At 54.6% G+C, this 17,469-nt stretch overlaps 1 protein-coding gene across 9 annotated transcripts in view; it reads right to left on the bottom strand.

Annotated features, from left to right (window-relative positions):
* Positions 1-1,247: 1,247 nt before the first annotated feature.
* ATG4B (autophagy related 4B cysteine peptidase) overlaps positions 1,248-17,469 on the bottom strand; it is a 36,900-nt gene continuing 20,678 nt past the window's right edge. For 7 of the 9 annotated variants that reach the window (XM_003309574.6, XM_009444731.5, XM_063791795.1 and 4 more), the window contains 7 exons: positions 16,093-16,172; positions 8,222-8,415; positions 6,837-6,915; positions 6,366-6,511; positions 4,329-4,385; positions 3,700-3,793; positions 1,248-2,913 (listed from right to left, as the gene is read on the bottom strand). In XM_003309574.6, the coding sequence (XP_003309622.2) occupies positions 2,840-2,913; positions 3,700-3,793; positions 4,329-4,385; positions 6,366-6,511; positions 6,837-6,915; positions 8,222-8,415; positions 16,093-16,172 (724 nt within the window). In that variant the 3' untranslated portion in view covers positions 1,248-2,839. The remainder of the gene's footprint in view (positions 2,914-3,699; positions 3,794-4,328; positions 4,386-6,365; positions 6,512-6,836; positions 6,916-8,221; positions 8,416-16,092; positions 16,173-17,469) is intronic. The other 2 variants (XM_009444730.5, XM_063791792.1) reach the window with 2 other exon arrangements.

Genomic DNA, 17,469 nt, shown 5'->3' with positions numbered 1-17,469 from the left:
AGAGCACACTCCGCGTAGACAGCAGCATACAGTGTGCTGGAGTAGAAGGCAGGCAGGGTCCCCCATCTGTGGGGGCAGCAGCTGTGGGTCTCAGCACCCTTCTGTGGCCAAGAGACAAACCCAGGCAAAACAAAAGGATTTCACTCTTGGGTAAGCATTGCCAGGGGCTGTGGGATGGGCCTGGGTGAGGAACCTTCAGATGAAGACTTTCCTGGACTATCCAGGTGGGCCCGGTGTCATCACAGGGGCCTTTTTTTGTTGTCTTAAGACTGGGTCTCACTCTGTTGTCCAGGCTGGAGTGCAGTGGTGCAGTCTTGACTCATTGCAGCCTCTCTTTCCTGGGCTCAAGTGATCCTCCCACCTTAGCCTCCCAAAGTGCTGGGATTACAGGCTGGCGCCACCATGCCTGGCCCATCATGGGTCTGCATAACAGGGAGGCAGGCGGTCCGAGTCAGGAAATGAGATGCCAGCAGCAAAAGCTGGAGAGATGCCATGTTGCTGGCTGTGAGGCTGGAGGAAAGAAAGAGCCATGAGCCAAGCAGTTTCTGGCATCCAGAAGCTAGAAAGGCACAGCAACGTTCTCCCCTAGAGCCCACAGCACGATATGGCTGTCTGCCCTCCGGGTCTGGAAGAGGCTGTGCTGTTCCAGGTACTGAATGTGATCATCTTTTAGAGCAGCCACAAGAAGAATATGAGCATCGGAGAGGCCACAAGTCCTCAGCCACCTCACCGGGGACCCAGCAGGGCCCCCTCCGGTCTGGCTTTGGGCCCTTCACACCTATACCAGGGCTGCCCACAGGGATGCACTGGCCAGAGTGAGCAATGTCCTCACCAAGCCCCCTGCTGTGCCCCAGGCATGGCCTCCCACAGGCCAGGACAGTCACTGCGCACTTGGGGAAGGCTTTGCTGTGATTCAAATCGAGGCAAATCCTGTAACTCCAGGCACTTCCTGTGACTTCCTCCTGCTGAAGATGGGAACCGCCATTTTACTTTCCTAAAATCCTATTTTCCTTGCACTTTTTCCTTCTAGGGTTGTATGAGGTGGCCGATGCCACGGCTGGTAGAGAGCCAGGCTGCAGGCAGGACAGGCCCCCCGCCAGGGCTGGGGACACACCTGCTCAGGCCCCCACAGCCCGCCACGCAGGCAGCCGCATCCTTTACGTGTGATGCTACGGGCTGAAACATTCACTTATTTTTTTTCTGGAACTGACATTCAATTAGAACTTAAGGAAAAAATAGACACAAGGTTTGTTTTCTACTGAAACTTATTATTTGCCATTAAGAATTGCAAACTATACTACTAAGAATGAACAACATTGTCTTCATTAAGCCTTTTTCAAAACACACAAGACAAAGCTCCCCTTTGGTCAAGGTGTCCCACACATTCCCACTGCAGCTCCCAGCACAGCGGCGCACCATGAACTCGGACGCGGAGCCCAAGGAATGGAGATCGCATCAGCCTTCCCTGCTTCCCCACCCCAACTACACCCAAGGGAGAAAGGATACGAGGAAATACACTATGTCTTCAATGCTTGGGGGGCTGGGGGTGTCCTCTGCTACCAGGTGGGCCGGTCAGTGCCGAGTGTCCGGCGCGCGTCCTCAGGGATCTCCGGCTCCCCCACCTACACAAGCAGCAGCAGCAGCAGCGAGTCCTGCCAACGCCGCAGTAGCTGCTCGTGAGAAAGGTGCCCACGCTCCCCAAGCCCTCCTGTTTACATTTCCTAGTGGGGCAAAACTACTTTCCCAGGACAGGCAGCAGAGCAGCGGGGCAGCGTGCACTCTGGGACCCGGGACAGCAGGTTACACAGGGTCAGGCGGTGGTGGGTGCTGGAATCGGGGCTGAGGTTCTGGAAATGCCACCAGGTGATGCCACCCTGTGGTGTCTGCCCACCACACACCACAAGACTCAAGTGGTTTTCCCCTTTTGGCCCTAAACCACCTAACACCTCAGCGGCATGGGAGGGCAATTCTCAGCAAGGCAAGGACATGGGGAAGGCTCCTGGGAGAGGCACGCCGTCCACCCTCAAGCCTGACTGTCACAGGTGGAGGCCCTGCCCCACCCGTCACCACACCTGGGGAAGCTGCCACAGAATGCCGCAGCACTGGAAAGGGACACTCTGAGGGCAGGTTCCAGCAGCAGCTCCAGGACAGCCAGCCGCCCTTCTGCCCAGGCCGCCCACGCCGTGTCCTGTGCACGCCATCTTCAGGTTTCCCACACACCCACTTCCTGAATACTTTTCTCCCCAAAGCAAGGAGGAACCTTGCCTTCATTCCTCCAACCTCATCTCCCACTGAGGTAGCCCTTGGTAAGCCAGGCTGGGCAGAGAGGACACAGCGGTGGGCGCGCCCCCCTGGAGAGCAGCCTAGTCCTTGGACGTGGGGCCGCAGTGTAGCTGCCGCTCCTCTCACGCCAGCCTGCACAGGTCTTCTGAGACTCTGACTCAGGGAGCGCCCCAGAAATTCATGTCTGTGTCTGACAACTTCAAACAGGACTTTAATTCCAAACCAACCACAGAACCGGCGCCTGGGAGCAAGTGGGACTGAGGCCCAGGCGCTAACACGGGGCTGGCAGTGTCGAGAGAATGCTCTGGAAGCTCCTAACAGACGGCTCCACGTGCGGATGCACAGGCCCTGACGGGCACTCTGAGCTGGGCAGTCTGACACCAAGCAGTAAGGCCTCCCGGGCAGCGCAGCCTCAGTCCACGAGCACAGCGGGTGGCCCTCTGGGGGGAGGCAGCACGGGGCGCAGCCCTCGGCAGGCGAGCGGGCGGGATGGATGGAACGCAGCGGCACCAGGAGCCCCAGGCTCTCACAGGTGCCACCCCCGACCCCAGGATTTTCAAAGGGACAGGATTTCAAAGTCTTCATCTTCTGAGTCGAAGAATCTTTCCAGTCGCTCTACATCAGAAGAATCTAGAAGGAACAGGACATAGCGCATCAGGCATCTTGAGTGGGCCACCTGGGTGTGAGTCAAGTGCCCTTGGTGTGGGGCAGACTGAGCAGTGCCTGCTCTGCAGCCCACAGACAGCTGTCCCCATGCGGGTGTGAACAGGTCCTGGGGTTGTGCAGACCTGCGAATATGGGGGGAGGGAGCAGAGAAGAGGAGCAGGGCAGGGTGAGGAGGGCAGGGGGCGGCCGGCACAATCTCAGGCCTGAGGGGCCTCTGTCCCGCGTCTGACCCTCGTGGTCATCAGGAGTGGTTCCATTGCCATTGCCTTGTTTGTAGAGTTTCCCACAGGGAGACAGGGATGAGGAGGACACGCTCACGGCCACTCACTTCACTGCACGAGCCCAGGCTGGCTCCTGTGGCACGCTGGCCATGGTCCAAGGGGTCTACGCCACCCGTGGCCAGTGGTGCCCAAGTGAACCAGTCCCCCACCCAGAACTGCGTCACCACAGAGCCTGCATGTTCTGTCTGCTCCAGAGCCCTGAGGACTCCATGGGAGCACGCCCAGCTCCACAGTGCCCGGGCAGGCAGCGCCTCGGGGGGAAGACGAGGTGGGTCCTGGGCTGCTGGGCGCAAGCTTGGAGGAGGGGACGCTCCGCTCCACACCTGGTCTCACAGGCGAACCACTGCCAAGTGCTCACGGCTCAGGCTCACACACACCTTAATGGTCAAAACCAAGGGGGCCAGGACTGGGGAAGCAAGGGCACAGATCGTACCTCCGAGGGACCCCACCTGGACTTGGCAGCTCTCACCTAGGGACAGGTTCAGGACGTCGGGGCAGGCCAGATGTGAAGGCTGCTGCTCCACCAGCTCAAACATGGGCAGGGCACCTCCGAGCAGAGACAGCTGTTAGTGAGACATGGCCGTTAGGTGCAGCCTCACCCCAGTGCTTGCTACGGCCAAGAGAAAGGGGCCGGCCGGCCACAGCCAGCGGACAAAGCTGACTGTCATCCCATCTCACTGATGAGAAAACAGAGGCAGCTTCCACACTAAAGGCTACACGAGAACCCAGTGTGGTGATCAACACACAGCACAGTCTGACCACAACGGCAGAGGGGGGTGGGCCACACGCACTAGGCCAGCGTAGCTTAGCACCCCATCACCACCCCCATCTCAACAGGAGACGGATGAGGACACTGGAAATCCCATTCTAAAGTCAACACGCAACATCCGTCCCCAGGGTTGTTAACTGTGTTGCCAGATGGGCAATCCAGGACACCCCACCCTGGCTCAGCTACATAGCTGTGCCAGGCGGGACAAAGCTCCCCACGGCCCAGTGAGGCTGCCTGAGACCTGGACGCAGGCCTTCGACCCCTGCACGCCCCGCTGCCTGTCTCCCTGGGTGGCTCAGCTCGGCTGTGGGTGTGGGGCGGCTACAAACCTTTTTGACTTGCTGGCACCAATCACTGAAGTCATCTTCAGTCTTACAGAAAAACCCCTAAAACGAAATGACGATGAGCAGAACACGACACCCCCATCTGCAGGCGGCTAAGAGGTGGGGGCTTCCATTCCCACTGCCAGTGGCGCAGCAGAGGCCCCCAGCATGCAGGTGCTGGACACTCCAGCCTGCCTTGGCTCCTGTGGCCGGGAACGGAGCTCCGAGGGTGCCCTGTGCATGGTCCCCTGCACCAGTGCCCGGCTCCCCTCAGGCTCCACTGCGTTGCTGTGCCTTGATTCGCCCACGAGATGTTACGTGGTGTGCATCTCTCAAACCTCACCGAGTGTTCCGGGATTGGGGCAGGTTATGAGTTAGGGCCAAGTGGGGAGCTCTTCTCTCTGTGACTGTGAGGCAGGGCCGCTGGGTCTCAGCCTTCGCCCAGCAGCTCCCTGGAAGCTTGGCGGCAAAGGCCACCGAGAACTGCCCAAGGACACCGTGACACAGGGAGCCTCCTGCTGAGGAGCCAGGAGACGGGACCCGCCAAGGGTCACCGGCAATCACATCCTTAAAGCTGCCGCCTGTAATGACAGTCACTAGGAATTCTCAACGCTGCCAGATGCGCAGATGTTAACACAAAAAGAAACTAAATGGGAGGAGAAGCTCAAACTGAGCACTCTCTTCCCCTGAAGACACCGTTTCTGCCGCCTCGGCGCTGGTGTAGGAGCGCTCTCCCCCGGGGACAGGGGACATTCCTCCTCCTCACGGGTGAGGACAGTTATCCCACCAGGTGGCCCCTTTGGTCTCAACTCAACGTTCACGCGTCCACTTCTCTGTCTGCGGTGGCTGGCTCTCTAGCCCGACCTGACTGTTAGAGTGCCAATCACTGTAAGCCACCAAGCCGCGTTTACAGTAACAAACATACCTAATTCTAGTTAGACGAGGAATTCGTGACTAGGTTCTGGTAAGAAGTGTGCGCCAGGCTGCGCGCAGTGGCTCACGCCTGTAATCCCAGCACTTTGGGAGGCCGAGGTGGGTGGATCATGAGGTCAGGAGATCAAGACCATCCTGGCTAACACAGTGAAAACCCGTCTTTATTAAAAATACAGAAAATTAGCCAGGCGTGGTGGCGGGCGCCTGCAGTCCCAGCTAATCGAGAGGCTGAGGCAGGAGAATGGCGTGAACCTGGGAGGCGGAGGTTGCAGTGAGCCGAGATCGCGCCACTGCACTCCAGCCCGGGCGACAGAGTGAGACTCCGTCTCAAAAACAAACAAACAAAAAGTGTGAGCCACAGAGCTCCAGCCCATGTTCCCCACTACTGCCACCCTGCCCAGGAGGTGCATGGAGCGTGGTGTGCACTCTGGGGCTGTGCCACAGCTCAGAGACCGTCCCATTTCAGGCCCAGATCTGCCTTCTTCTTCCTAAATGGGGCGGAGCATCCACAACAGAGCCCCCGACTCGGTTAACCGCTTCCCTGAGCGTGCCACCGTCATTCATGATTTCTAGGGGGGTTTTTTGGCCTCTTTCCCCATCAAATATATTTGAGGGCAGGCACGTCTGCATAAATCACACACCAAAAATCACAACTAGGTCATCAAAATGGAAAAACAGGGAAGCTCCTTCTTAGGAAATCCCCCAGAGAGGTCAAGTCAGAGCCTCCGGAAAACAAAAGGTGGTGCAGGAGTGGGTGGGTGGAGGGGCCGCCCGTGTGTTTAAATGTAGGTGTGAGGGGGACACACTCACCATGGCTCACACTCATCCATGCACACTCAGCACGCGCCCACACATGCTCACATCCAGACACACGCTCTCTGGGCCACTCGAAGGCCATGAAGGCTGCGCAGGAGGTGGTGCCTGGGGGAGGGACGTGAGGGTGCAAGGACACAGTTCCGGCTCTTATACCCTTCAGATTCCCAACCACGTGAACACAGTACTTATCCCAACATGCTGAAAAAAAAAACGCAAAAATCCGAAAGTTTTCCTCGTCATTCCCAAACAGCATTCAGCACCAAATGCCTGTGTGCTCAGGTGGCCGCCACGTACCACAGCAATGGACGGGTCAAGCTCCGCGATGCTCATGCGGCACGGCGGGTGCTGGCAGTGGAAGCTCTCGTCCGGGATGAAGCAGCCGTCAGTGGGCTCCACGGCTGGCTGCGTGGTGTGGGGGTCCAGGTAGATGAGCTCCTCACCTGGGAGGATGAGGCAGGCGGGCAGGTGGGCGGCCGAGCCGGCAGAGGAAAGGGACAGAGGAGGCCGCGTTTCAGACCCACTGCACCCACATCACACTGAGAAGCAGTGGGCAGGAGGTGGGGAGGGAGCCGAGGGCACCAGACCATCAGGGAAAGGGGCACACAGGAGGCCGCCCGCGACCAGGCTGAAAATGAACCCCCCCTCTCAGGGCATGCTGCTTTTCCACCAGTGGCCTCAAGTGGCCACCTGGGGTGTGGTACCTGCTCATAGAATGCCCTTAAAAGGCACAGGCCCACAGGGACACGGTGGGAACCCTGGACTCACCAACGTAGCCGATGAAGTAGTGGGCGCTGTTGGGCTTCCCTCCGATGACGCCCAGGGACTGGGGCATCATGAAGCAGTGCTGTGGAGGGGCGGGGGACTGAGCACAGGTCCCAGGTGGGAGCAGACGGTCCCCCCACCCACTGCCATAGGGGGCCCAAGGGCCTGCTGAGGCCCAACTGGGTGACACAAGAGGCGACAGGAGGGGACATGGTACCAAAGAGCTTACTGTCCAGGAAAGACCACAGGACATCCCACAGGCACAAGAAACCCAATCTGCAGGCTCAGCTCAGGGAAGCTTCATGTCAGAGGTGGGCTTTGGGGAGGCTGGGAGTGAGGGGGCCTGGCAGGAGATGTGAGCAGGGGTGCGGGAGGCGGCCCTGCTGAATGCTTTGACCTGACAGGGCAGAAACGATGGAGATGGGGCCTATGTGTGGGGGCAGCTGAGACCCCGCAGGACGGGCAGAAGGCTGGACGGAGGGGCCAAGTTCAGACAACTGAATAATTTTAACAGGAAGCCACATTTCAGTTCCATACAAATGTGACTCCTTGGTCTAAAATTTGAGTTACCTGAAGAAAGGATGGTTTTCCCTTCTGCTTGCTTTTTTTTTTTTTTTTTTTTTGAGACGGAGTCTCACTCTGTCACCCAGGATGGAGTGCAATGGCATGATCTCGGGTCACTGCAAGCTCCGCCTCCTGGGTTCAAGAGATTCTCCTGCCTCAGCCTCCTGAGTAGCTGGGACTATAGGCGCGCACCACCATGCCCAGCTAATTTTTATATTTTTAGTAGAGACGGGGTTTCACCATGTTGGCCAGGCTGGTCTCAAACTCCTGACCTCGTGATCTGCCCGCTTTGCCCTCCCAAAGTGCTGAGATTACAGTCATGAGCCACCGTGCCCCGCCCCCTTTTGCTTTCATGACATGGGGGAGCCTGTGGCTGGAGCTCCTCACAGAGCCCTGCCCATCCCCAGGCCCTGCCCACACGTCCCTTCCTCACAGGCCAACCGACCCTCCGAAGGGACCTCAGGCCAAGAGGGCTGTGGGGGAGTGGGGCGGGCATGCCTGGGGCACAGTGGAGACCCGGGAGGGGGCGGGGCTCCCCGTCAGGCCGAGGAGTGGCACCTGGTTCCGAGGACCCCCTGCAAGCGCCTCATGCTTTCATCTTCGACACTCGCCTTGACACTTGCAGAACCAAAGCAGCACGTGCGTACTGATGGACGTGCCTCACGCCCACTCACCCCTTGGGAAACGGTGTAAACCAGGGTTGTTTACCCCTCCCCCGAGAGCCGGCTGCACAAATGGCCACGTGACGACAACGCACTGAAAGTGACTAAGAACTGGGAGAAGGGGACAGGGACTCAGGGCAAGCGCTGCACGGCAGGACCCACCTTCAGCGTCTCCACGTAGGCCTCGTTGATGTCCGTGAGCCCCAGGCGCAGGGGAATGAGAAGTACCAGGGGTCTCCATGGCGACAGCCTGTTGGTGACCTCAGCTCCGGCAGGGAATCCGTTGCAGTGCCGGTCGGAATCTGCAGGAAACGCAGTGGCGCCTGCACAGGGAACGCTGGTCCTGCACAACCTTCCTAGAAAGGGAGACATGCTTTCACTAACCAAGCAGACCTGCGCAAAAGTGCTCCCACAACAAGCAAGCAAATGATGACTGTGTAACAGAAAAAGGGCAGTACAAAGCCAGGTGCTTACAGTGAAATTCAAACTTGGAAAATATAGAAAAGCATAAGAAAATTTTTTCATAATCTTGCCACCCAGAGAAAAAAGAAATATTTTCTATGCATACTTAATTCAAGAGTTTTATTGTGAAATAAAGCACACACACGAAACAGTGCAAGAAAAAGCCACATGCACTTGAGAGGAAAATCACAGAAGTATCCATGCAGCCCGCCAGCCTGGCTAGTGCCAGCACAGCCAGAACCCGCTCCCTCCGGGCCTCCTCAGCAACGCCTTTCCTTGCTCCCACCCCTTCTGCCTACACACACCCGTGAGTCAATGGTCCGGAGGACACATCAACCGGAGGGTGCGGTGATGGGAGAAGACACTCCGGGAGCATGGAGCATGCCCGGCGTCTAGATCGAGGTTTCTCAACACCACTCCCCACTCAGAGGAGCCAGGCTGATTCCAGGGCTAGGCAGGGAATGTTCAGAGGTGCCTGCAGCATCTACTTAACCCAGAACATAAGGGAGGGCTCAAAACATAAACGAAAAACGCCAGAACACGGCAAAAGACACCACGAGACTGAGGTGGCCACCGGCCAAAGGTGGAACCGTCAAGCATCAAAAAGATGGACAGTGACAGGTGACAGTGACTGACAGGTGATGGTGACAGTCACAGGTGACAGTGACTGACAGGTGACAGTGACAGGTGACAGACAGGTGACAGGTAGCACACTGCACACTAAGTGATGGGAGAAAAGACGGCTCTTCTCAAGAACGCCAACCAATAAACGTGAAAGGAAAGGACAGGCTAGAAAAACCACCATTATCAGGCAGGAGTCACACAGCTCACCAGGACACGCTCAGTGTCACCACTGGATTATTCATTAATTACAAAGGAAAAAAGACACTATCTCCGGGGATCTGACATAGTGTCCCACTGCAGGCCCCGGATGGGATAGCAGAGGACACTGCCACCCAGAGGCTACTCTCAGCCACAGGCTCAACCCAAGCCCAACTGTGAGGAAGCAGACAAATCCAGCCTGTGGGATGGTCAGCTCACCTGAACTCCTCAAAAATGCCACAAAGCAGCAACAACCACAACAAAGAGGCAGAACCTTCTCAATTAAAGACTAGAAAGACATCACAACTATATACACACAGCACCGGACCCTCAACCAGGAACACAAATCAGCGGCACGGGTTGTTCCCTGGACAGCAAGGGGCCAAGACGGACCCTGGTGAGTCGTGGCGTCACCTCTTTTGTGGTGATGAGGCTGTGTGGCTCTCAGGAACACTCTCATTCACAGGAGGCTTGCTCATAAAAACCAAGCGTGTCAAAACACAATTGGTGGATCTAGGTGGAGGGTTTGTGGCCATGACTCACTGAACTTTTTTGTAGGACTCAAATTTCTCAAAACAGACAGCTGGAAAACAAGGATTCTGAGACAGAAATTTTTAAATTTCTTTTAGAGATGGGGTCTCACTCTGTCACCCAGGCTGCAGTGCAGTGGCGCAACCACAGCTCACTGCAGCCACAAACACCTGCGCTTAAGCAATCCTCCCGCCTCAGCCTCCCGAGTAGCTGGAACAACAGGTGTGGGCCACTGTGCCCCACTGACTTTTCTTTTTTGAAGCCGATTCTCTGTTGTCCAGGCTGGAGTGCAGTGGCATAATCTCGTTTCACTGCAACCTCCGCCTTCTGGGCTCAAGCAATTCTCCTGCCTCAGCCTCCCCAGTAGCTGGGATTACAGGTGTGTGTCACCACGCCCAGCTAATTTTTGTATTTTTAGTAGAGACGGGGTTTTGCCACATTGGCCGGGCTGGTCTCGAACTCCTGACCTCAAGTGATCTGCTCGCCTCAGCCTCCCAAAGTGCTGAGATTACAGACATGAGCCATGTGCCTGGCCTGATTTTTCTATTTCTTATAGAGAGGGAATTGTCCAGGCTGGTCTCAAGCAATCCTCCAACTCAGCCTCCCTGAGGGGTGCGATTATGGGTAGGAGCTACCATGCCCAGCCTTAAGGGAGTTGTTTGGGTTTCTGTTTGGTTTTTGAGACAGGGTCTTACTGTGTCACCCAGGCTGGAGTGAAGTGGTGCAATCACGTCTCACTGCAGCCTCAACCTCCCAGGCTCATGGGATCCTCCCACCTCAGACTCCCGAGTAGGTGGGACTACAGGTACATGCCCCCATGTCCGGCTAGTTTTTTTGTTTTGTTTTTTTGTCGAGATGAGGTTTTCCCATGTTACCTAGGCAGCTGGTCTCAAACTCCTGGACTCAAGCAATCTGCCTGCCTCCGCCTCCCAAAGTGCTAGGATTACAGGCGGGAGCCACAGCGCTTAGCCAAGGGAGGGATTTTAACTTTGATTTTTTTTAAACATATATGTTATTGCTTCAAAGAGCCAGTTCTAGTATGTGTTAATTCTAATAAATTTAATTTTAAAATTTATTTTTAAAATATTTTATAGAATGAGGTCCAGGCACGGTGGCTCACGCCTGTAATCCCAGCACTTTGGGAGGCCAAGGTGGGCAGATCATGAGGTCAGGAGATCAAGACCATCCTGGCCAACATGGTGAAATATGGTGAAACCCCATCTCCACTAAAATACAAAAAATTAGCCAGGTGTGGTGGCATGCACCTGTAGTCTCAGCTACTCAGGAGGCTGAGGCAGGGGAATCACTTGAACCTGGGCAGTGGAAATTGCAGTGAGCCAAGATCGTGCCACCACTGCACTCCAGCCTGGCGACAGAACAAGACTGTTCCAAAAAAAAAAAAAAAGACGTCTGGCTATGTTGCCCAGGCTGGTCTTGAATTCCTGGCTTTAAGCAATCCTCCTGCCTCAGCCTCACAAAGTGCTGGGATTACAAACATGAGCCACTACACCTGGCCTAATACATTTCTTCCTTTAAATCATTAATTTCTGTATTTGTCTTTAATATTATTCTTTGGTTTCTTCAGTTAATTTTGCTTTTTCCGAATTCTTGAGTTGTATGCTTATGTCATTAATTTTCACTTTGTAAAGAACCCATATACTAGTATTGAAGGTACACAGGTTTTCTTCTGAGTTCTGTACACATCAGGTTCAGATACATAGTTATGGTCTCTACGCTTGACTTTTTTGAGGTTTCACATTTCCAGGCAGCAGCGTTTTGTCCTTTTTTCATTTTATTCCGCATTAGTTCCACAGAAATTCCCAGGCACACTCTGCTGTCACAATCTAGGGTTTGACACGTATCTACTAAACTCTGCCTGTTGTGTTATCTGGGTCCCCTGTAGCTTTGATCTTTCCATAGCTAATCTGTTAATTATTCTGTTTTCTATATATTTTGCTTTATTATTTTTTGTTGTTTTGGTTTTTTGAGACACAGTCTTACTGTGTCACACAGGCTGGAGTGCAGTGGCATGATCTCAGCTCACTGCAGCCTCTGCCTCCCAGGTTCAAGCAATTCTCATGCCTCAGCTTCCCGAGCAGCTGGGATTACGAGGGCGTGCCACCATGCCAATTTTTTTTTTTTTTTTTTTTAGTAGACATGGGGTTTTACGATGTTGACCAGGCTGGTCTTGAACTCCTGACCTCATGTGATCTACCCACCTTGGCCTCCCGAAGTGCTGGGATTATAGGCGTGAGCCACCGTGCCTGGCCCGCTTTATTGGTTTTGAAGTTGGGATTATAGGCGTGAGCCACCGTGCCCGGCCCGCTTTATTGATTTTGAAGTTGGGATTATAGGCGTGAGCCACCACGCCCGGCCCGCTTTATTGATTTTGAAGTTGGGATTATAGGCGTGAGCCACCGCGCCTGGCCCGCTTTATTGATTTTGAAGTTGGGATTATAGGCGTGAGCCACCGCGCCCGGCCCGCTTTATTGAAGTTGGGATTATAGGCGTGAGCCACCACGCCCGGCCCGCTTTATTGATTTTGAAGTTGGGATTATAGGCGTGAGCCACCGCGCCTGGCCCGCTTTATTGATTTTGAAGTTGGGATTATAGGCGTGAGCCACCGCGCCCGGCCCACTTTACTGATTTTGAAGTTATGTTTTGATAGAAAGGCTTCCTGGTGGTGACAGTTTCCTGCTGACTGGTGCTTTGTTACCTGCACAGACCCTACTGTCTCAGGAATATGATCAAACACATGAATCGGCTCAAGGGCTGATGTGTAGCTGGGCCGGTTGCTTCTGTGCCTCCAGAGCCCAGCACTGAGTGTGTGACCTACCACGTCACAAACACCCTGCTGTCAACAGGGTGCAACGGGCTTTTGCCTATTCCTGCCACCACCTGAAATTTTCTCGTGTTCTCTTTACATTTTGAACACATTTAAATTTTATATTTCTCTATCAATGACAACTACACAGTACACATACCTACTCTCACCTCATGAAGCCAGGTCTTTTCTCAGAATTCTAAACATTTTCCAGTAGCATTTGGTGTGGCACAAAGATGAGATGCCCAGGCCAGTTGAGACTGCCTTTCTTCAAAGCAGCTTAGTAGTGATACTATTATTTGGATGTTTAGAGAAGTTTCCCTTTACTTCTGCAATTTGGAAATATTATCAGGAACATGTATGTTTAAGTACTTCTGATAAAAAAATTTGGGGGTCTTTAGCTCTAAAGACTCAACTCTCACCAACTCAGGGGAATCTTCTCCTACTCTGAATCAGTGGCCAACTGTCCCGAAAAGTTCTAATCCACACACTCTGCTCTCAGCTGCCTCTATTTGGCTGCACTGCCTCTCAGAGAGTTGAGTTTCTCCCCACTCTGTTTCTGACTGTGCTTGCTCTGGTATTTACTTTTCTTTCATTGGAGTCATTTGTCCTCACTGCCAGACTGACACGTTTTCTAATCTGTATTTCCTCCCTACATTCAGTGACATTCTGTCTACTGTCGTTAGAAAGGTCTAAGCCCATCAACGTTAAGGACAAGAAGAGCATGCTAAGGATGTCCTGGCTGGCCTTTGACTGGGGGTGGACGGAAGGATGAGTTGCGGGGGGGATGGGTTGGTGGATGGGGACACTGTAGGCAGTAAGGTCTCCCCTTACCCCACAGGCTTCACCTAAAATCTGAGTGGGAACACCGTCAGGCAGCTCTTTCGCGGCAGGAAGAAGCTTTAGTGGAATTTCTGAATGGCATGAGTCTTCTCCTGTCTAACTGCTCCTTCCACAAGCAGTTCCGAGAAACTAGAATAAAAGTCCTTGCTTGGCCCAGGACCCGTCTGTTTCTCTAGCTCCGGCTTTGGGGACTTCTTCCTGGGATGTCCTCCCTTGCGCACTCTTAGCAGCACGACTGAAAAAAGCAGCCTGCTTCCTGCCCTCCCCCCACTACTCCCTCCTGGGGCTTTTGGTGCTTCCTGCCCTCCCCCCACTACTCCCTCCTGGGGCTTTTGGTAGGGATCATTCAGAACGACCCCGATGTCCTCCTCACAACACCACGCCACACTCAGGAACCCAGAAACCCCAGCCTTGTGCATCAATGCCAGTGCCTTTGCCGGCTGGATGTGGATGCCCTTCTTCCTAAACGGGGGCATCAGGCACCTTCCACATGCTCCTATGAGGAACAGTGTCCTGTCAGGCAGCTGACGCAGTGAGACGAAGCCAGTCAGACCAGGCAGCCTCCACATCCTCCTGGGAGCCACCATCCCCAGGGGCTGGGAAATGCAGATTCAAGCTCTTCCAGGACCTGACCCCACTCTCACTCTGACAAGCCACGTTTCAGCAGCACTGCTTTGGGCAGCCCTGAGACTCCCGAAGGGACGGAGCTGGAGTCCACACAGTCAAGCTGCCCCCGAGACTCCCACCAGTGCTACCTGCACCCAGAGGGACGGAGGTTCTAGGAAGCCCTGACCCTTGCGCCTTCCTGGCCAGTGCACCCAGCAACAGCCTCCCTAATCCGAGGCCAGGGACTGAGGTGTGACTTGGTGAGATCCTGAGCACGGGTGCGGAACGAGGGGGTAAGTGATTTCCCCAAACACGGGAGGGAGGATGGGGCAGTGAACAGGGAACTAAGGTATAATAGTATATTGTGTAGCCAGTTAATAATTACAATGCTGTCACTCATGGCCAGGAGAAAATACTTAGGAAACTATGTAAGTTTTTGAAAAGCACAGCAGAAATACTGAGAGTAAGAATGTCAAAATGCTCATATGAGTTATTTCTGAGTGGTAAAATCAATAATTTTTCTCTTTCTTTGTACTCTTCCTGTGTTTCCAATGTTTTATAAAAATTTCAAGAAATAGAATGGAGGGAAAAGGCAGATGGAAGAAACAAACACCCTTTGGTTATGATCCCAAGTTCAAGTCTCTGAGGAACAGAATCCTGGAAGGAGAGCCTGCTGTGGCAAAGCTCTCAATGCTGCAGAAGCCAGCCTCACTCTCCCTTATAAAGTCCTGCCTCACTCCCTCCGCTGTGTCACAATGCCCCCGAGGATGGCCAGACGACGAAGAAACAGAATGGAGAGGCAGGGAAGGGGCGTGTCTGTGACCCAGCACACACCTGTGTGGTGACCTAGCACACCCACAGTCACAGGGCAGGACCCACTCCCACTGTGAATCTGTGCGCAGTTACGGCTGTGGCTCTGAATGAGGTCTTTTTTTGGGGGGGCGGGGGACGGATTCTCGCTCTGTGGCCAGGCTGGAGTGCAGTGGCGTGATCAAGGCTCACTGCAACCTCCGCCTCCCAGGTTCAAGCGATTCTTCTGCCTCAGCCTCCCGAGTAGCTGGGACTATAGGCGTGTGCCACCATGCCCAGCTAGTTTCTGTATTTTTAGTAGAGACGGGGTTTCACCATGTTGGCCAGGCTGGTCTTGAACTCCTGACCTCATGATCCACCCGCCTCGGCCTCCCAAGGTGCTGGGATTACAGGCATGAGCCACCGCGCCCGGCCTAAATGAGCTCTTTCTTATGGAAAATTGGATTCAAGGCAATAGCCTACATGTAGAACTTCAATAAAATTGGAATTGAGGGAGTTTTGAGAAGCTCCTTGGGAAAAAGGTGGCCCTGAGTAAAAAAGGCGGTGAGGCATTTTTAAGAGTTCTCAGCTTGGCTACATCATGGAAGGTGAAACATGAATTTGGAACTCACTCAATGAGCCCATTTGTTAAAACTGAGCCACAGTTTTCCTCCTAGATGTAAATGTTGCCACGCCCAGGTTCCTTCAGGGTTGCAGCAGACCTTTCTTCCAGAAAGCTGAAAAGAGCTCTGCCTTCACGACGTGCCTTTGCTCGAGATGGTGCAGCTAGAGATGGTTGCTCCATCTCTCTGTGGCACATCAAGGCACGCAAAATAACTTCACCAGAATTCCCACACGAGGGCGCCTAAGCACAGCAGGCCTTCACAAACGATTTGTAACCAAGACACAAAACACGACGTGAGATACCAAGTCGCGGCCTCCAGACAGCCTGGGCTCTCCTCTCTTGGTATGACCGCCAGGATAGGAGAGTGAGGCCACCGTGCATCTGGCTTGGCGCACAGGCCCCACGGAGCACCTGCACGGCATGGGGCGACTGACAACACTCGCCGAGGCTCCTGTGGGGACTCAGGCGAGGAAGTGTGTATGCTGCCCGTGATTTCAACTTTCTTGTCCATGGAAACCCTGAGCCACTTACTGATTTCCTCCATCACAACAGTGTTGTCCATTGCAATGTGGACCGCCAAGGAGCTCCACGTGTCGAAGACAGCAAGCTTCCTACAGAGAGTAGGAGAATGACCATAAGCTTTTGTACAATTCAAAGACGGTTCATCTTTGCAGCGACAGCTGCGCGAAGGAGGGTTCGCGTTAGAGGTGCTTCTCGGATGAGAAGGGCCAAGGCTCCTAAAATCCGGGGCACAGCCAATGCCACAGACAGGAAGAAAGCTGAGGGTAAATCTGCTTCTTCTCGCCTGAGGCCCAGGGGTCCTGCCCTTGCCCCAGCCTCCATTCATAGAGAGCACACGCAAGAGGCTTTTGAGTGGCCTGGTTTTCTGGTCTCACTGGCACAGAGGCAGGAACTAGAACATGAACGCAGCTCTGAGATGCTGTGGGTTTTGCCAACTTTGAAGCAGGCCTCCCAGCACCTTCACGCTCTGCTCTGCTCTCCCCTCCACCAAACACGCTGAGCTGACAACCAAGGAATCTGAGTCCTTACAGAGAAACCTGCAGCTTAGTGGGAAGCACGACTGTGCACGCCAGTGAGGAGGAACCATGGCCTTGGATTTCCCGTTCTGAGGGAAGGGCAGATTCTGCAGCCAAAAGTCTAACACGACTCTGATCTCATCTCAGGTCTGGTGGAGGTGGGGTCAGAGGACCTCAACAAAAGGTAAAACAATAGAAAAGGCCCTGAGGCAGCAAAGACCTGGTGCTCCCGGGGACAGAATGCAAGACCTGTGGAGGGGAGCTGGGTGGGGGTGGAGCAGGGGACTGGGGTGACCACACAGAGCCCCTCCCAATGCACAAGCCCAGAGGGGACACTGGGAGGACAGCCTGCCCCCCACTGCCCCCCTGCCCCACCACCTTCCTCCTCCCATCTCCAGCCCAGCTGCAGTGCTGAAGATGGGAGGACAGCCTGCTTCCCCGCCCCACTCCCACACCACCTTCCTCCTCCCACCTCTAGCCCAGATGCAGTGCTGAAGACGCACCCACACACAAGGGACACAGCAGCACTGGCAAAGCTGACCTGGCGGAGGGCAAACAAGGAAGCAGCAGCCACGTGGGCCGGTGGTCAACACTGCAGAGAACAGTAACGCAGGAACGGGGAGTGGCACTACTAACGTAGCCACAGGGAAGACCTTGGTGCCAAAGGGTACCTGGGCAGACATGGGGCGCAACCCAGGCAGGTGTCGGGGGAACAGGGTCCAAGTGCCAGGCACCACACATGCAAAGGCCCTGAGGCTGGTGTGTCCCAGGAGCACAAGGTGTCATGCCAGGGAGGTGGGGTAGAGCCCCGCCTGAGTCAGCAGTGAAGAGCCAGGGCAGTTCAAGGCAGAGCAGTGGCCAATATGTTTTA

The sequence above is a fragment of the Pan troglodytes genome, chromosome 13, assembly GCF_028858775.2.
Source record: "Pan troglodytes isolate AG18354 chromosome 13, NHGRI_mPanTro3-v2.0_pri, whole genome shotgun sequence".
Classification (NCBI taxonomy): Eukaryota; Metazoa; Chordata; class Mammalia; order Primates; family Hominidae; genus Pan; species Pan troglodytes.
The sequence above is the reverse complement of the archived record's forward strand: the minus strand, read 5'-3'. Positions and strand labels throughout refer to the sequence as shown.